General features: G+C 41.0%; 1 protein-coding gene across 1 annotated transcript in view; it reads right to left on the reverse strand.

Annotated features, from left to right (window-relative positions):
* The window catches only part of rnf145 (ring finger protein 145), an 80748-nt gene that overhangs the window by 36725 nt on the left and 22732 nt on the right, over positions 1 to 21291 (reverse strand). Inside the window, exons 2-3 of the mRNA XM_033029983.1 lie at positions 17057 to 17165; positions 10708 to 10799 (exon numbers count right to left, since the gene is read on the reverse strand). Of these exons, the coding sequence (XP_032885874.1) occupies positions 10708 to 10799; positions 17057 to 17165 (201 nt within the window). The remainder of the gene's footprint in view (positions 1 to 10707; positions 10800 to 17056; positions 17166 to 21291) is intronic.

Genomic DNA, 21291 nt, shown 5'->3' on the forward strand with positions numbered 1-21291 from the left:
TGACGACACCACTATTGTGGGGCGTATCACTGATGGGGATGAGTCAGAGTACAGAAGAGAGATCGAGCAACTGTCCATATGGTGCCAGCGCAATAACCTGGCCCTCAACACCAGCAAAACCAAGGAACTGATCGTGGGCTTTGGAAGGAGTAGGAGGGGGACCCACAGCCCCATTTATATCAACGGGTCGATGGTTGAAAGGGTCAAGAACTTCAAATTCCTGGGCGTGCACATCTCTGAAGATCTTTCCTGGTCCGAGAACACTAACGCAATTATCAAAAAAGCTCATCAGCGCCTCTACATCCTGAGAAGATTACGGAGAGTCGGATTGTGAAGGAAGACTCTCTCTAACTTCTACAGGTGCACAGTCGAGAGCATGCTGACCGGTTGCATCGTGGCTTGGTTCGGTAATTTGAGCGCCCTGGGGAGGAAAAGACTACAAAAAGTAGTAAACACTGCCCAGTCCATCATCGGCTCTGACCTTCCTTCCATCGAGGGGATTTATCGCAGTCGCTGCCTCAAAAAGGCTGGCAGTATCATCAAAGACCCACACCATCCTGGCCACACACTCATCTCCCTGCTACCTTCAGGTAGAAGTTACAGGAGCCTGAAGACTGCAACAACCAGGTTCAGGAATAGATACTTCCCCTCAGCCATCAGGCTATTAAACCTGGCTCGGACAAAACTCTGATTATTAACAACCACTTTCTGTTATTTGCACTTTACCAGTTTATTTATTCATGTGTGTATATATTTATATCATGGTATATGGACACATTTATCTGTTTTGTAGTAAATGCCTACTATTTTCTGTGTGCTGAAGCAAAGCAAGAATTTCATTGTCCTATACAGGGACACATGACAATAAACTCACTTGAACTTGATGTAGGAGTTGATATCGAGTTAAGTAATATAAAAACATAATCGTACAAGTCAGTTTGAACTATGTGATATAACATATCATAGCACTTTGATCACTGATAGCATATCTTGAAATTATTGCCTAAACTTCAACATAGTATGAAGTTAACTCCACAATAAAATGAAAGCTCCTTTTTATTGAACTTCCTATAAATTACCAATTCAAGCTCCTATTAGACAGCTCAATTCAAGCTCCTCCAAGTCCCAAAAGTTTCATCTAAATTTTACAACTTTTCAAAGATAAATCAAAACAGGAAACCTTCTTTTAGCTGCCTGTGACCGCTGGCCAATGAAACAAGAATGATCCAGGAATGTGGATTTCTTTGCAGTTATCAGAAAAAAACAAAGTGGTCTAAAAACTAATGTGTGAATCAATGTCACTGGTCTGTTATCTGCAAACAGCATTTATGGTTTGTCACTGTGAACAAACAAGACTTCAATTTTGTTTTTGTACATTTGATGGACATCACCAATTCGAAATTCAACATTTCAAGCACTTCTCATATCCCCAGTTACAAAAAAAAAAGGGTAATATTTCCCAGCCTCAGAACTCCATTCCTCTATCTAGCAACATTTCTTTCTATACGAGTAGTTCAGTCTCCGAGCTTGCTACTTTGATGATAGATCAGTACTGTGAGCCAATGTCACAAGTTTGGTGTTACATAGAAACATTTCCTGCAACCACAAGAGATTATGTAAAACACTTAATAGATAACCCAAACTTTGAAACTGGAAGCAGGAATTGCAATTAAATCTTAAGAGGAAACAAATCAAGTTTATTGTAATATGCACAAGTACACGAGGTACAGGTACAATGAAAACCACATTTCCCGGAACATTTTGTATATGGCAGGATGATCTGCCTGGCAGGGCATAATGTGAGAATCTAAAAGCTATGCATATATAAGATATAAAGCTATAAAGAATATGAAAAGAAATGTTAAACAAAGTGAAAAAGCAACTATGTAGTTAAATGCAACAGGATAAATCAAATCAATCAAGAAAAGGTATGCAGGGAAATTAACAATATAAAGAAAACTCTGAATGAAATGGAAGAATGGAGAACAGGGGAGAGAAAAGACTTTGCCTTCCATCACAGTGGGTTCACTGTGATGGATGTTTGTGTGAATTAAATTGTGTGTATGTCTGTAGGAAATTGTCTTTGTTTGTATGGCTGTGGAAACGGAATTTCGTTTAAGCCTCACTGAGGCTCAAATGACAATATTGTATTGTATTGTATTGTATTGTATTGTAAGAACTGCTCTGAGACCCTGAACTCTCCAAAAAATGTAAGTGATTTCGATTAATACTCACATGTTCAAAAACACCAAAGACAAAAATTCTACAAATACAAATTTAGCTTTGTCAGGTAAAGTAAAGGATAATCCAAGACCACACGTATACTCAGCGACTGTTTCACTGAAAACTTGCACTCGGTCTGCCAAGGCCTGCCCTGGGCTTCCTCCATTGCTAGAGTGAGGTCACATGCAAACTGGAGGAACAGCACCTCATATTCTGATTGAGTAGCTTACAACCCAATGGTAGGAACATTGAATTCTCCAAATTTTAATCTCCTCCCCACTCACCCCCCTTTCTTCCCTCCTGTGCCCCACCTGGACTCCCACGGTTTCTTCCCTTCCAACCCCACCCCTTTACTCCCTCTGGCTACACAAAATGGAAATCTTCAAATTTGTCTGACTACATATCAAACACCCCCCCCCCCACCCCCACTCACCTCTATTAACCTAATACCTGCCATGCTTTGTCCTGCCTTTCCCCTTTTCTAACTTTTTTCTTCCTCCTCCCCCCCCCCCAACATATAATTAGTCTGAAGAACGGTCTCGATCTGGAACGTCACCTATCCATGTTTTCCAGAGATGCTGCCTGACCTCCTGAGGTACTCCAGCACTTGGTCCTTTTGTATATTAACCAACATCTGCAGTTTTCTGTTTCTACGTGCAGAATATACAGTTATCGCTATCTTGGATTCCATGTGAACAAACCTCCCAGAGTAAGCTACAACTATCCTACCACTAACATCAGACTCACCAGCTTGCAATTCCCTTGTTGTCCTTAAAGTCACCCTCCAGTATTTTGGAACATCACCCGTGGCAATAGATGATGGAAATATCTCGGCAAGAACCTCTGTAATTTATTCCCAAGCTTCCTATAAAGTCTGAGGGTGCACTCAGTCAGGCCCTGAGGTTATAGCCACCTTAATTTAAAGGGGTAACTGTGAAATGCTATCAAAGGAGCTCGCAATATTTTCAACAATGCAATTCGCAATGCTAGAACTTTGTTAAAACACATTGATACCTTCTCTCTGAGAGAGTTATGGATGGACAACTGCAACAGCAGTCACCTATAAACCGTCTGGTAGTCAGCAGGGGCAAGGGGGGGGGGGGAAGAGATTGCCGATAAAAGCTTCTGAAGAGAGATTTGGAGTTCAAGAGGATAGATTTTCCAGCATTCTAAAATGTATAAAGACAATTAATTTTATTTTTGCAATGCATACAAAAAAATCTGCACTGCATCAATAAGTGGAAATTGCCTAATTAATTTCTTACTTAACAAATTTGTCTGACCTGTCCAAACACTCAATTTCATCAGTTTTCAATGTCTCCATATATTAGGGACAGCCTGCAATACCTAAGATAGAAGCTCCCAGAGCATGGCGGCTTACAGCGGAAAGTCGCCGAACCTTGTCCCCCACGCAAGATCTGACGGACAGCCAAACGCAAGGCCGGTTGGACTGCGGCCTGGAAGTGGAAGCTCGGAAAACCCGGCAGACTGCAGCCTGGTAGGGTAAACCTACCAAACTGGGCCCTGTTCGTCCACTGAACGCCAGAGAACTGGAGAAAAGAGGCCGCAATGACGAACACGGCTGGTAGGAGAGCAGAGGGAACTGGGGTCTGGCCTACTGGTCCTCTATAGTCGGCTGCGGGAGGCACCTCGGGAGAACAGGGCGAGAGAGGGACATCGGTTCGCAGTTCGACCCACACGTCTTAGCAAGGTGATGACTAGAGGCTCATAGCAGCCATGGGCTTGCCTGGAACAGGCACCACTTATAAGAACTACAGCGTGGACTTGGACAAAACGTGGCAGCTCTTGCATACAGGATCAGTGGACTATTTCTGTACAGTTTGCTAATCAAGGATGTGCTTAGGTATGGCAATACTCTGTAACAAAAGAATTTCACTTTGTGCTTGCACTTCGCACGTGACGATACAAGCACCATTGATCCAGAAATGTAAACAAATCATTAATTTGTTGATTTGTTTTATGGTCAACTTTCTACTTAGATCTTTAACTTTTTCAGCCATTCAAGTCAATTTGACAGAGAGCTGTACCTGCAATTGCACAGGTGCTTTTTAAGTTTTGGTAAGAAAGGTAAAAATAGGCCAATATATCCTTGCTACCAACTCAATCCTTAAACTTAACGAAAATAGATTAAAAAGCATCAAAATGGTCCAACTGTGAATGCAGGATTTTTCCTCTTATTAATATCTTGCTGTCTGTGGCAAAGGATGTTTTTCAATTGATCTATTAGCCTGAGTTAATGATATATATTATTTCTTCGGTAAGTGTCCAGATTTCAAATGCACCCTGAACATTATTATCTTGCAATAAAGAGAATTAAGCACACTCGTTTAATATTGTCTAGTGCCTATAATCAAGGGTTATGGGTATTAGATAACAATGAAATTGAGGCCAGTGTAGACAAATTTTGAAACTAGCAGAGCAAGATTGAGTAAAATTGGTTCAAGAAACTGATGGGTTGTAGGAATGTAGCTGCTCCTGAACCTGGTGGAGTGAAGACATGAAGACAGTCAGACACACACGGAGAATTAAAGACATGGAGAGAGAGCGTATATTCCAAATGTGGTCTGACCAATGCCTTATAAAACCTCAGCATTATATCCCTGGTTTTGTATTGTAGCCCTCTGAAAATAAATGCTAGCATTGCATTCACCTTCCTTAGACAATAGACAATAGGTGCAGGAGTAGGCCATTTGGTCCTTCGAGCCAGCACCGCCATTCAATGTGATCATGGCTGATAATGCACAATCAGTACCCCGTTCCTGCCTTCTCCCCATATCGCTTGACTCCGCTATCTTTAAGAGCTCTGTTTAGCTCTCTCTTGAAAAGCATCCAGAGAACCAGCCTCCACTGCCCTCTGAGGCAGAGAATTCCAGACTCACAACTCTGTGAGAAAAAGTTTTTCCCCATCGCCGTTCTAAATGGCTTACCCCTCACCCTTACTACTGATTTGACTTGCAAGTTAACATTTTGGGAATCTTGCACCAGCATTTCCAAGTTCCTTTGCACCTCCATTTTTTTTAATTCTCTCACCATTTAGAAAATAATCTACGCTTTTATTCCTGTTACCAAAATGCACAAGTCCATACTTTGCTGCACTGTATTCCATCTCCCACTTTTCTGCTCACTCTTCCAATCTGTCCAAGTCGTAAGTCTTCTGCAGAGTCCCTGCTTCCTCTACACTACCGGCGCCTCCACCTATCTTCGTATCATCTGCAAACCTGGCCACAAAGCCTTCAATTCCATCATCCAAATCGTTGATATATGAAGAATAGTGGCCCCAGCACCAACCCCTGCGGACCAGGCAGCCAACCAGAAAACCCCCCAAAATCAAGCCTATAGACTTTGGCCTATTTTATCGTGTGCTTCTAAGTACTCAGAAACCTCATCTTTTAAAATGAGCTCTAAAATCTTACCAACCACTGAAGACAGGCTAACCGGCCTAGTTCCCGTTCTTCAGCCTCACTTCCTTTCTGAACAGCGGAGTAAAATTTGCCTTTTTCCAATTGTCTGGAACCACCCCTGACTGTAGTGATTCTTGAAACATCACAACTAATGCCTACACAATCTCTATAGCCACCTCTTTGCGAACCTAGTGTGCAATCCATCTAGTCCAGGTGACTTATCCACCTTCAGACCTTTCAGCTTTCCAAGCACCTTCTCCCTAGCCACTCCACTAACTTCCACCCCGACTATCTTGAATTTCTGGCACGTTACTGGTGTCTTCCACTGTGAAGACTGATGCAAATAAAGTATTCAATTCCTATGTCATTTCTTTATTCCCCATTATCACTTCTCCAGCATCATTTTCCAGTGGTCCAATGTCCACTCTTGCCTGTTTCTTACTCTTCATATATCTGAAAAAACATTTGCTATCCTCTATACGGTTAGCATACTTTCGTATTTCCTTTCTCTGCGTATTGTCTTTTTAATTACCTTCTGCAGTTTTTTTTTTAAAGCTTTCCAATCCTCCAGCTTCCCCCTCATATTTGCAATGTTATATGCATTCTCATTCAGATTTATGCTCTTTGATTTCCCTCGTCAGCCACAGGCGCCTCATTCTCCTGTTAGAATCCTTCTTCCTCTTAAGAGGATTCCCTGCGTCTTCCAAATTGTTCTCAGAAATTCCTGCCATTGCTGTTCCAACGTCATTCCTGTTAGGGCTCTTACCAATCAACTTTAGCCAGCTCCTCCCTCTTGCCTCTGCAGTCACCTTTGCTCACCAGGAATACTGACATATTCAATTTCACCTTACTCTCAAATTGCAGGTTGAATTTGGTAAATACATATGCTAAGTACACATTTAGTACCTTGCCTACATCCTTTGACTCCAAGCACAAATTTCCTCCTTTATTCTTGAACACTCCTACCTCCCCTTGGTTACCCTCGATTTAATGTTCAAACAAAAAGCATTGGGATTTAAATCTGATTTACCAATGACATTTTGTGACCCATTTTGACCGCTCGAGTTCCTTTCTACTTGCTTAATATTGGTAACTGCTGTCAGCAGCAAGGAAGTAGAAAAAACAGGTTCAATGAGCGAGTTCGGTATTCCGAAAAACGCAAGGAATCATGGGATTTGTCAAAGGTTCTGTATAAACTGTGTATAAATTGTTCTAGGGGCTGTCCCACTTGGGCGACCTAATTGGCGAGTTTAGAAGAGTTTGAAAAAATGACATGTTGAAGACCTCCTTCGACTATGTTGAAGACCAGCTTCAACTAGCTAAGACTAACTTCCGGAAAATTGGACACCGAATAGTGGAGAGTGAAGACGACCTCCCTTCAACTATGATGAAGACTATCTACGACTACCTGCGACTACCCTCGATTACCTACGACTAATATGCCGACCTACTACGACCTTCTAGGACTAAACCTACGATTTTTTCCATGGCAACCTTTTTTATTCGTGGGCATTTTTTAACATATTGAAAAAAATGCCGCGACCTAGCTGAGGTCTCGAATGCCACTCTCGAGCATGAGGTAGAGTTACGAACACTTACTACGACCTCGTGTCGACCATGCTGCGAGTATGAGTTGAGGGCAAAATCGCCAGAACTCGCGGATTAGGTCGCCCAAGTGGGACAGGCCCTTCAGTATTCTACCAATGAATTAATCTAGAATTCTGTCAACTCAATAGCGGACAGGCGTTGCTCTTTTATGAACATTAATATGATTTTATTTCTATCTCACTTCACAAACCCACCCCCTCTCTCTCTCTCTCTCTCTCTCTCTCTCTCTGAGGGGGTTAACTGACAGCCACTTGAAAAGGCGAGAGGTGCAGCTGACGGTCCCCGGCCCGTCAGGGAACGAGTCCCTCGGGAGTTCGAGCAAAGTTGAGCTGGAGTTACAGCTTCTTCTCCGCGCTGGCTGTAAGCTGGTGTCCCGTCACCCCGGACATCTCCAGCTGCCCCCGGACAGGGAGGGCACACTCGGGAGGGGGCGGGGACGGTAGTGAAACTCCGCTCACAAATATGCCTCCTGGAGTTATGCAGGAGAGGGGTGAGTGGTTCGCTCCTGTATAATAACCCTGTATAACCTGGGAGGGCAGCCCGAGTGAGAATGGAACCCATACACCCAGGCTGAGGGGGACCGGACCGTGATTCATCCGTTGGGACAATGGGGAATAGGAGACAGGGTGGACAGAGGGACAGAGAGAGCGAGAGCCAGAGAGAGATTGGAGAGAGAGAGCGAGAGAGCGAGAGCGAGAGAGCGAGAGAGCGAGAGAGAGAGAGGGTTCCTATCCATGCACAGGTCCAAATGTCTTTCAAAATGTTATTATTATACCTGCCTTAGTAACTTCCCCACCACCCACTGTGTGAAAAAAAGTTGAACCTCAGGTTCTTATTAAATTTTTCCCCTCTCACCTCAGCCCCCGAGTTCTTTTCGGTCCTGGAATTTGGTCCCAGACAACTTTCTTTCCACCCTTCAACCCCACCTGTACCCGTGTCCGCCCTCCCTGTGTCCTCCGAAGATTTACACATTAATGTACCTAGTTAGATTAATTTGGTTTAGGGACACAGCAGAGAAACAGGCCCTTCGGCCCATCAAGTCCACGCCGATTACCCATTCGCACCCACACATCTTTGGAATGTGGAGGAAATCAACGTTATATTGCACAGGGAGAACGTGCAAACTCCACACAGACAGTGACCCCAGGTCAAGGTCGAACCCGGGGCTTGAATTGTCCAGATTTTCCCCACTACGTCCTCATAAGCTCACAAAATAAACCACCACCAATTGGAGCATTTCACAGTAACATCATCAACATCTGTACTCCAGATGCTTTGTAATATCTTGGTTCTGGTTTGTACCCTAAGGCCTTTCTCTTCCTGTGAATAGTCCCCACCATCTGGCAAGTCATCACGTCAGCCCAAACTCCAATATTAATGCCGAGAAATTGGCCCTCTCACGCACGTTTTTGTCACATGCAGTTTGTGCACATTAGATTGTCACTAAGATTTCTGCATGGACCAGTGGAGAACGGAGAAATAGTGTCGGTAACTCCAGTAGCAATTCAACAGCGTTTGCAGCACCGGAGACCCTGTTTCGATCCTGACTACGGATGACATGCAGATCTGTATACACGCAGCAGCTCAGCTGCCGAGAATGTTTATCGCGAATGACCTATGACCTGGGCATGCGCAGTCGGTATACTGAACTCGCTTATTTTAAAATTGCAGAGGGACTGCAGTAGTTAGAAAAGATGACTCGCAACAAGCTCATAGACAATTATGAATGAGCAATTAATTGTAACCTTGCCAGTGAAGATACCAGTCAAACAAATTAAAATTATTATTAATCAAAAAAAAGATAAAGCAGCCAGATACCATATTGCCTTCATATCCACTGCAAGGAAATGTTGATGAAATTAACAAAATACTGGGCTCTCTCTTCCTCCTTGGACCTTACGCATCAAAAGCAGAAGGCAGAACTAACAAACAAATCACTACACATAACCAAAAGTGTTATTTTCCACTTCTAATTCAAGAGAATTACAACAGAAGCAAAGAGTGTTATTATATGCTCTCGTTAAAAGGAATATGAACAAAAAGTTTTAGTATAATCTTCAGCATACATATGCTGGAAATTTGAAATAAAAATAGCAAGTGCGAAAGGAGCACTTTAAAGGAGCAGACAGCACCTGTGGAGGCAGAAACAGTGTTAATGTTTCAAATCTGACATGATTTTGTCAGAAAATCTTTTATCTGTAAAAAAGAATCTTGGAATCAAAAGGTTTACTCTTTTTACATGACGTGCAGAATGTTTTCAACATTTTCTGCTTTTAGACAGTGGAAGTTCCCACAATGGCGGATGAATAAGGCAAGCATCATGGAAGGATTACTCAATCAAGCCAACTTGGACAGAGAACAAGGATAATTGGGCACTGCCAATCAGGGTCTGAAGAAAGGTCCCGACCAGAAACGTCCTCAAATGCTGCCCGACCAACTGATTTCCTCCAGCACTGGTTTGCGCTCAGGTTTCTAGCATTTGCGGTTTCTTTCATCTCCTAATCAAAGACTTTGTCAGTCGTTATTTTGGTCAGGCTGCTGTGAGAATTATAGGGTTTGAAAAGTAATTCAAGAATTCCAGCATGGATACAGATCTGAATGAAGGGCAATCCTATTTAAATTCTTCATTGAATTCATTTAAATAAAAACCGGTTAACCATTGTCAAAATACACTGGGCCATAAAATAGTGAGATCTGTATCTTTTGAGTTTATCACGTGCACCAAAATATATAGAAAATATAGAATAATATAGAAAATATAGAATATATAGAAAAATATTGTTCGGCTTGCTGTCCAGGCAGTTCATATCAGACGCGAGTGCAATTAATGAGTGCAATGAGAGCTACACGAGTATAACAAAGGAAATAAAGCAGTGCAGAATAGCGTTACAGCTACAGAGAAAGTACAGATATAAAGGAGCCAGAGCCACAACGACATAGCTTGCAGGATCAAGAATTACATCAAAAGCATCAATGAGGTCTATTAAAGAGTAGGATAAAAACAGCAAAGAAGCTATTCTTGAATCTCATGGATACATGTTTTCAGGCCTCAGGTTAGGTGCATTGGAGAGATGGAATGTATTTAGCCCAAGTGGCCACCTGTCATCTGCTTCATCACTTTTGTTGGAAAACATACCCAGGCCAAAAGATATCATTCTCACCTACACTGCTCACCATGCAAAATAAATCACTAGTGATGCACCAAAGAACAACATTCCAGTTTGAAACCTCAACACGGGATGTCCTTCTGATATGAAGCAGAGAAGAGTGTGATTAAAGGTGAAAAAAGTCTCCGAACACCAGATTATGACAAAAAAATTTACATTAACCTAAATACTTTGATTGCTTTTTTACGAAATAATAATATTATACTATTATGAAACAAAATTTCAAATATATGAAATGTACCAGACACTGTTATTCGTTAGACAAATTTAAAAAAAGCCCACCATACCTATCAAAGCTGTAGTGAAACGGTTCAAAGATAAAGGCTCCTCATACACAGGTCCATCATGGCCAAATTCTATCTCACCCCTCACAAAGTCCCTGAAAAGCAAAAAAACAAACATTATATTGATATTTTAATCAAACCACTTAGTTTACATTCAAAATGGAATACTATCCGAATTAAAAACATGCCGCCAGAAATTACTATTCTCCCCAATAAACAAGGTGATAAGTATGGACTAAAGGGCCTGTCCCACTTGGGTGACCTAATCCGCGAGTTCTGGCGAGTTTGCCCTCGACTCATACTCGCAGCATGGTCGACACGAGGTCGTAGGAGGTCTTCTTAACTCTACTTCATGCTCGAGAGTGGTCTCCGCGTACTCGAGGCCTCAGCTAGGCCGCGGCGTTTATTCAATATGTTAAAAAATACCCGCGAGTAAAAAAAGGGTCGCTATGGAAAAAATCAATACTTTTTCTACTCGTAGGTTGGCATGCTAGCCATAGGTAATCGAGGATAGTCGAAGGTAGTCGAAGGTAGTCGTAGATAGTCTTCGTCATAGTCAAAGGGAGGTCGAAGGAGATCATCTTCACTCTCCACTATTCGGTGTCCAATTTTCCCGTAGTTAGTCGAAGCTGGTCTTCAACATAGTCAAAGGAGGTCTTCAACAAGTCATTTTTTCAAACTCTTCTAAACTCGCCAATTAGGTCGTCCAAGTGGGACAGTCCTATTACTTTCTGTTAATTTGTTTGCATTAATTTCCTAACCAAAGATGACCCTACCCTCTTTGGCGAGGCCCTGCATTGACAGTGGCCCTGCATTTTTCTGTCGCCTTGCAAATGGAAATGCCAAATTATTGTGGTGGTCCCAACACACAAAAAACTAAAAACTGATGGCAGGCTTAAAATACATGAAGAATCCCTTCTAGATAATTGCAAGGTGAAAACAACTTTCATTTAGATTAAGGGATGAGGGGTTTAGAGTCCAATGAAGCATGTTTTCACCTCGACAGTGGTTGGAATCTGGACCGCTTTGCCCAAATGGAGACAGATATATACAAATTAAATAAAATGCAAAAGAGTATCTGAATTGTCAAAGCGAGGCAGCTATATGGGATGAAAATAGACTGGTACTTGGTCAGCATGGACATAGAGTGCTGTCTGACTCTATGATTTTACTCAGTGTGCATTGGCAACAACATCTCCTCTCACTGACGAGCAACAAGGATGTGTGTTTTGTCCCCTGCTCTACTCTCACACTCCCGCTCTTACACCCATAACTGCGGGACTAAGAATAGCTCCAACGCTTCTATAAATTCTCTGCAACACCACTGTGGTTGGCTGAATCACAAATTCCCGAGCGTTAACATCTAAGATGACTAGTCCTGTGCCCAGCACAAGGATGGAACCGTTAGGGCAGCATGCCAGTGCCTCAACTTTAAGAAGTTTAAAGAAATTTGGCATGTCACCAAATCCTCTAACAAACTTCCACAGATGCCCTGACAGGTTATATCATGGCATTAAATCCAATGCATAAGAACACAAGGGGCTGCAGAAAATGGTGACTCAGCTGGGCCGATCACTGGCTCAGTCGTTCGCACGATCAAAAGCATCCACATGAGGTGCTGCCTCAACAAGGCTGCATCTTTCATCAAGGATACCCACCATCTAGGTTATAACTACTTCTCACTGCTACCATTAAGCAACTGTATGAGTTGGTCGGTTTGTGATAGAAAAATTCTGCAATTCATTTTAACCCACACTACCAGGTTCAGGAGCAGCTACATTTTCTTCAACCAATCTGCACAACTCTACACCTACCTCGGCACAGAACATTAAGGACCACCTCTTTTTCCCCCAATCTAACTGTGCTTTTGCACCATGTTTTTTTTTTCTTGTAAGATCTTTTTTTTTTTTTAACAAACTCTTACAGAATTGTGCACATTATGTCTATTTTAAGTTTGTGTGCTGTCAGAGTTGCTGCAAGCAAGATTTTCACTGTATATGAAACTCACTACACTTGTGCACATGACAATTAACTCTACTTGACTTATTGTTCAACTACAGCAGGCATGTTGGCCCCATAGCAGAAGCATTCACGTCACGGGGGTGGAAGCTGGAAGTATCCTGAGATAATTCTGCTACCACCATCATCTATTGCGATAAGTGATGGCTCCCACTGAATGTCGCCGGAAGCTCGTGTCCTTTTCAGGACGGACGATGACAGCGAGGTCAACATTTGTAACAAGATGGACACGAAAAGAAAAAGAAGCAGGCAAGTTGGAAGGTACTCGGGAAAGATCTTTTAAGGCCAGAGAGCATGGGCATGGGAAAGGAAGCCACTCCAGATGGCAAACAAGCTACAATTGAAAAGTAAGAATGCAGAGCAGTGAGGACTTTATTAAGAAAGCTGGAAAGCGATTGAAGGAAAATGGTGCAGTTAACCATGTTAAAGGATGCAGAGGAGAAGGAATAAATTATCTTTGTCTCCAGCATTTGTTACTTGAATCAAGTACCTTGATGCTGAAGTAAAAGCAGACACCCATTTGATAGGACTCAAAATAGTTCCATTTAAGATTAGCATGAATTTTTGAGGCTACAAATAGAAGGGCCTTGGAGAGGAAAATGGAGATGGAGCAATGATCAGCAAAAATGGAATAGTCAAACCACATTGCACCATGTAAAAATAAATTGAAGAATTGTTCTACTTCAAAACCACTGACTACCGAAGTTACCTTGATGACATCTCTTCCATGCAGCCGCTTGTAAGGATGCCATTGTTTCAATTTCTCAGTCTCTGCTGCAAGACCAAGCAGAAACTAGGTTTCACTGAACACTGCTGGATCTCCCAGTTACTAAACAGTGGTAGGGCAAATTGATGCTGTTAAGCTCCTACATTAATCTTATATTACCTCAGCTTTAAAGGCTGAACAGTGGCAGTTCCCAATATTCAGACCAATCCTTTAAAGCAGTGGTTCTCAACCTTTTTTCAGTGATGTACCCCCTGTGAAATATTTTTTCAGCCAAGTACCCCCTAACCAGCACAACCTATATTTTAAAATCTCACTTACCCCCTGGAGTGCCTTCACGTACCCCCAGGGGTACGCGTACCCCCATTTGAGAACCACTGCTTTAAACTAAATGTCAAAACACATCAATGTTTATATTCCTAGAAAGTGAATTAAGTACAAAAGATAACTTTCACACAACTGACCCAATCATAGTAATGCGCACATCCACTACACAACAGCGAAGCTTCATTTAAACAACAAGACCAACTACAAATAAAATATTTGAATGAAACAACTTGATTTTGTCAAAATATTTTTATGGATTTAATGCTTTGGTAAATCACTACAGCAAATGAGTTATTGTGGCAGAAACAGAAATGTTCTTTACCCATTTAAAACATCTGCAAGCTGCCTATTAAATCAGAAAGTTTGTCAGCATTTAAGCACAATGGAGATATTCTTTTACCTCCAAACAATGTATTTGATTGAAGTGTGATGGAAGAAAAATAGTCACAGAAACACCCAATGGCCACGCTTTGTCTCTGGAGATTTTAGAGATACGGTGTGTCAAGTCAAGTTTATTTGTCACATACACATACAAGATGTGCAGTGAAATGAAAGTGGCAATGCCTGCAGATTGTGCAAAAAACTACAGAACAGAATAGAACAGAACCAGTATTTACATTATTAGAAAAAAAACCCCAGCAAGTTTAAAAAGACACAACACAACAGTAAATTAGTACAGTAAATTAGTCCCTGGTGAGATAAGAGTTTACAGTCCTAATGGCCTGTGGGAAGAAACTCCGTCTCATCCTCTCTGTTTTCACAGCATGACAGCGGAGGCGTTTGCCTGACCGTAACAGCTGGAACAGTTCGTTGCTGGGGTGGTAGGGCATAATGTTGCTGGCTCTGGATCTGCACCCTCTGATCTATAGTTCCTGCAGGGGGGCGAGTGTCGTTCCCATAGTGCGTTCGGCCGAACACACTGCTCTCTGCAGAGCCTTCTTGTCCTTGGCAGAGCAGTTCCCAAACTAGATTGTGATGTTGCCGGACAAGTTGCTTTCTACAGCCCCAGAGTAGAAGCACTGAAGGATCCTCAGAGACTCAGAATTTCCTCAGCTGCCTGAGGTGGTAAAGGCGCTGCCTTGCCTTAATCACCAGTGTGGCAGCGTGTGATGTCCATGTCAGATCCTCTGTGATGTGGACTCCCAGGTATTTAAAGTAGCTCACTCTGTGGGAATCAGTAGGTTTATAATAGATGTCAGATATTGTATCTCCTGTGGTGGAGACGGTGAGATCAAGAAACAGCAGGGAGATGTCAATAGAGAATAGACAATAGGTGCAGGAGTAGGCCATTCGGCCCTTCGAGCCAGCACCACCATTTAATGTGATCATGGCAGCTCATCCCCAATCAGTACCCAAATTAGGGGACCAAAACTGTACACAATACTCCAGGTGTGGTCTCACTAGGGCTCTGTACAACTGCAGAAGGACCTCTTTGCTCCTATGTTCGATTCTTCTTGTTATAAAGGCCAACATGTAATTCGCTTTCTTCACTGCCTGCTGTACCTGCACGCTTACTTTCATAGACTGATGTCAAAGATAGTCCAAGTGAAATGCTGGTTCATTTGAGGTCTATCTCTCCATATCACCACCTATCATTCTTGTTTTCCTTTCCGTCTCAGTCTGAAGAAGGGCCTTGACCCAAAACGTCACCTATTTTTTTTCTCCAGAAATGCTTGCTAACTCCTGTTAGTTACTCCAGCTTTTTGGGTCTAAAAATCAGGTCCCAAAAACAAAGACAAGCATGGATAACATCCATGACTCAATTCTCTCCAAGAGCAACTGATTGGACCATTAATACACACATATTGCATGCAGGTGTACAGATTACTAATATTAAAATGTTCACATTCTAAGCAGTACATTGAAAACTAACTTTACGACAGTATTTCACTCCATTTTAAGTACATATAATGTTTTGCATCATTTCATATCTACGATAGTCTTACCACTCCTAATACTAGTTTTAAATTCACATTTCTCAAAAAGTCCAAACTGAACACATTATTTTGAAACCAAAATACTGCAACAAACTTCAAAAAATGAATAATTCAAGAACTTATGATAGCAATACATTCCGCAGATGCATCAGATACTGAAACTGTAACTTGCCACATCAATTACAATATTTTACAATAAGCATTTTAAAAGTTTATAGATTGATAAAACATGAGCCATCAGTGCAGAGCACAGGATGCCAACACATCACATATTAAAAAGCAATGCAGAAGTTTAGTCATTTCATGTGCATTGTGTCACATACAAATATTACGATGGGATGGAGGGAAGGGAGGGGGTTTACAAAATACAAAGAGCAGCTCATCGCTGCTATTTAAGTATACAACCAGCTCAACTAATAGCACAAGTATACAACCATACTTCCTTGTTTGATTTGGAGTAAACAAACGACAATTTATTAACTGATTATTTAAGCAATGCAATGCCAACACCAAATCGCTACTATTATCACATTACACTGCATTGTCATATAAACACATTTGATAATTCAGTCATCAACTTATGGTGCTGAAGCAAAGCAAAAATGTCATTGTCCTATCAGGGACACATGACAATAAACTCACTTAAACTTGAACATCTAATGAATAAATCATGTATTTTCTACCAATTAATGAAAAATTGAAATAGTTACCATGCGAGGTACAAACAATATTAGTAGTTTTGAATGACGCTATTTCCACAGCCCGTACGACCCCAAAAATAAAGAGGCTGTAAATTAAAGCTTTCTTGTCGCCAAATCATAGCCTTAAACCTTTTAGCCCCTTTGAATTTATGCACAAGTTTGGACCAAAACTCCAGCAGGTAGCTTGTGCTACAGAAAGTTGCAAACATTCAGCTGAGAATTGATTGGAGGTCCCATATATTTTTTGTTAATGGGCTGGGGGGGGGGGGGGAATTACAGCTCTAATTTATCCAGACTGCATAAATGCATTTCAAACTATTACTTCATTGGCTATAAAGCACTTAATCAAATCACACAAAGCTACAATGACAATTCATCTGCTTAACATGTTCAGGCAAAACCAAGCAGTACCGCAAGCATTTACTATATATACACACACGTGACAAGAAATTAAACTAAACTAACTCAAGCCACAGCTTAGTGTTGATACTTTAATACAATACTTCATTTGCACTGGACAGAACAGGACCACTGAGAATCTGTTTTGATTTAAATCAGATATTAGAAATGGCATGTAGATATCAAATATCTAATCATTCTTATTAAAGTTTTATCCAAGTACTGAATTTCTCAATGAAACTTACCTGGAAATTTGATGCCCAGCGTACAAAAGTAGTGCAGTCAAAACATACAGATATAGCTGGACCAAGTGCTGCCTTGGCAAGGTTAGAAGAACGAGACTTATTATATAACCTGAAAGACAAAAAAAGAAATCCGTTTAATTACATCAATAGTAGCACTGTGGGGAAACAGTGAGGACATGCATTTTGGCAAGAGGAATTAAAACCATTATTTGAATGAAGAGATACTGCAACTGAATGGAGTACATACGAATCTGGTGTTTAGGTGCAGAAATCACTACGTCACTACATGTAAGCAGGCAGATGCAGCAAATAGTTAATGCAACAAATTACATATTAGCCTTTATTGCAAGAGGATTTACATTATTAGCGTTTATTGCAAGAGGGTTGAAGTTTTTTAATATGTTTTGTTGCACAGGGTTCGCTGGCAGGGAGAGGTGGTTGGTCGGAGGATGGGTCGCGGAGCGGTGGTCGGGCCATCAAGAACAAGAAGGTGCCCAGCAGGGAGGGGCCACTGAAAACATATTCCATCGGGACTCCGAGTATTTCTATAACTTCGTCCATTGCGCCAGATACATGGCGACTCTTTGCGTACTTTAGGTTTTGTTTGCAAAAAACAAATTTGATTATACCTAAGTACATATGACAATAAAGTATAATTGAGGCCACTCTTTTATTTAATTTTCTTTAAGAAAGTAAATGCTAGTATTTGGAGGCAATTCACTAGGCTAATTCCTGTGATCCCCGTACATTAACACTATCCTACACCAACTACGGACAATTTTTACATTTACCAAGCCAATTAACCTACAAACCTGTACATCTTTGGAGTGTGGTTGGAAACCAAAGATCTCGGAGAAAACCCATGCAGGTCACGGGGAGAACGTACAAACTCCATACAGACAGCACCCGTAGTCGGGATTGATGTCTCCGGCACTGCATTTGCTGAAGGCAGCAACTCTTCCGCTACGCCACCGTGACTGCATCTCGGAAATTCCAGTCTCAAGGGAAATGTTTATAATTGTAAGAACAAAACTGGATTAACTGTTAAAAACATTCTTTAAAAACTTTGTAGGAACCGCGTCAAAATGACAGGTAGTGGATTTGCTCTCAGCCACAATTTTACAAAGTTCTGAGGTAGAAATACAGTGCCCTCCATAAATGATTTGGTTTCATCATATAGAAATGACAGCTATGTTTATACATAGTCCCCCCATTTCAGGGAACCATAATGTTTGGGACACATGGCTTCACAGGTGTTTGTCATTGCTCAGGTGTGTTTAAATGCCTCCTTAATGCAGGTATAAGACAGCTCTCAGCACCTAGTCTTTCCTCCAGCCTTTCCATCACATTTGGAAACTTTTATCGCTGTCTATTTATTTAGTTATTTATTTATTTAATTATTTATTTCGGGCAGAATAAAAGAATAAAAAGCAATCCATAGTCATGTGTCCCAAACATTATGGTGCCCTGAAATGGGGGACTATGTATAAACACAGCTGTAATTTCTATATGGTGAAACCAAAATGTATAAAAATACCCTTTAATAAAATCTGACAATGTGCACTTCTATTACAAATCTCAAATTGTGGAGTACAGAGGCAAATAAATAAATGATGGGTCTTTGTCCCAAACATTATGGAGGGCACTGTACTTATGAAACTGCTATTTTTTGCCTGAGCCTTACTAGGTCGGCAGCAGAGGACAGTATAATCTAAAGGCATACCAGCTCGGATAGTCTGAACCTTATCTTTAAAATAATCGGCAATCAGCTCACATTTTTCAGTTTCTTCACTTTAAGTCAATTTCTTCAGCTTGGCTTAAGAAATCAGGGGTTGAAGCAGAGTTTAGTAATCTGTCACGGGTGGAGAACAAAATCTTACCATTTCCACCACTTTCTGCAATAATTTGCGTAAATGGGTCCTCCTTGCAGATCTTACAGCATTATTATGTAGCAATGGTTTCTTTATAGGTGCCAAGATATACTTCTAGTCCTGTTTTTCTCCACTTTCTTTTGGCTACTCTACATGATTTTTTAAACGTATAAACAGAGTTATTTAACCATGGAAGGTACACAAAAATGCTGGAGAAACTCAGCAGGTGCAGCAGCATCTATGGAGCGAAGGAAATAGGCAACGTTTCGGGCCGAAACCCTTCTTCAGACCCTGGAGATGTTTTAACCATGGAGATGTTTTAAACCCTTACTTTCCTTTTAATCTTGAGAGGTGCAACTTTATCAAGTGTCGTAGCAACGTTACTGTTAAAAGCTTTTATCATTTCGTCAACAGAATCTCCCTGGGTGAGAGGAGCGTATGTGCTTACAAGCTCAGAAAAATTGAGTTCTGCTGCTGGATCTAAAAAGCGCCTTTTACATGTAGACTACAAAGGGCGCCTAAACAACTTTAAAAACACATCAAAAAACACACAGTAATGGTCGGAAACAGTCAAATCAGACACTTATGACTTGAAAATGACATAAAAACCTGACAATACTGGTTTACTCTTTCAGTGTACCATTCCGAAACACTTGTACTGAATCTGATGCCCCTAGGTATAGTAATACTTCTACTGAACTGTATGCAAAAGAGAAATTACCTGTACATTGATACATGTGACAATAAAGTACCATTGAGAACTGACTTGCTTGACCACACCCTGAAATCATGTGGTTTCCAAAACATGTAATTCTCTCAGTAATTTTAATAACAACACATTGCTGAAGTAATTGAATCTTGATTCCACCAAATGCAGCATGTAACAAAGTTTTCTACAAATATGTTCTTGGAATACAACACATGGATGTTGCATGAAGCATAATTTAAGGAATTAGCAGCATGAATTATTCAAGATCAAATGAGACCAATTACAGTTTCAACTATAAGGACTCAGTATCTTTTCACACTCGCTAATCGCTCAGACCACAAGAGATGGGATGTGCCTCCAGCACTTAGACTAAGTAGATTCCCTGCAAATCTATTTCGCACTTCTAACAAACACCATTTAAGGGGTACAACAATCATTGACAATTATGACCTATTTTTTAGCAACAGTACCAAGTTTGTATTTCTTTTAAATTAAACAACAACGTTACTTAATACACTAAAGAAAGACACAAAAAGCTGGAGTAACTCAGCGGGACAGGCAGCATCTCTGGAGAGAAGGAATGGGTGATGTTTCGGGTCGAGACAAAGGGTCTGCCTGTTACTCCAGGTTTTTGTGTCCATCTTGGGTTTAAACCACCTCTTAACAATAAAAACGTCAGGTTAATGACCACCGAGTGTATTAATTTAGTTTAGTTTAGAGATACAGTGCAGAAACAGGCCCTTCAGCCCACCGAGTCTGTGGCGACCAGTGATCCCCACATACTAGCACTATTCTACTCACACTAGGGACAATTTCCAATTTTACCAAGCCAATTAACCTACAAACCTGTAGGTCTTGGGAGTATGGGAGTAAACCGGACAAAACACAAGCAGGTCATGGGGAGAACGTACAAACTCCATACAGATAAGCACCCGTAGTCTGGATCGAACCGGGTCCCTGGCGGTGTAAGGCAGCAACTCTACTGCTGCGCAACCATGCCGTGCAAGAGATGTCCCACTCCTTGTGAACAGAAAAAGCAAATTCCTTTCACCTTCAGAAATATGTAAATGAACTAAGCACAAGATAGGTTCACCCAGCAACCACATTTGGGAGAAGTTCGTCCTCATTCAAAATTTTTCTTAATGTCTCCCTGCTTGAAATCAATGCTTCCACATAAGAAAAGACCCCCTCTGGCATATTGCTTATGTGCCGAATCATTATTGAACATTTCCTTGCTTTTCTTGAAAAAAAAAACTGGATTTACAGATCTCCTTCAACACCATAAATGAGCAGAAATCACAAAGGTGCCTTCTATAAAAAGCATTTTCAAATTACTTTAACATCATGGAAATCATAAAAAATATATATTCTTGTGAATGATCATGGTAGTCTTTTCATAGAAAATATAATTGATGGGCAAAAACAATTGTCCCAGACATTGTTTCACCAATGTTATTGCAATTGGATTTATTTAGACATATTCCAATCCATCTAAAATCAAGTTAACAGGCTAATTCCTTCTTGTACCTGCATGTTTACACTGCCAAGCGATGAATAATAATAATAAATTTTATTTGTGGGCGCCTTTCAAAAGTCTCAAGGACACCTTACAGAGATTAACAAGAATAATAAAACATATAATCGGAATAAAATAA

The sequence above is a fragment of the Amblyraja radiata genome, chromosome 11 (genome assembly GCF_010909765.2).
Source record: "Amblyraja radiata isolate CabotCenter1 chromosome 11, sAmbRad1.1.pri, whole genome shotgun sequence".
In the NCBI taxonomy this organism is placed as follows: Eukaryota; Metazoa; Chordata; class Chondrichthyes; order Rajiformes; family Rajidae; genus Amblyraja; species Amblyraja radiata.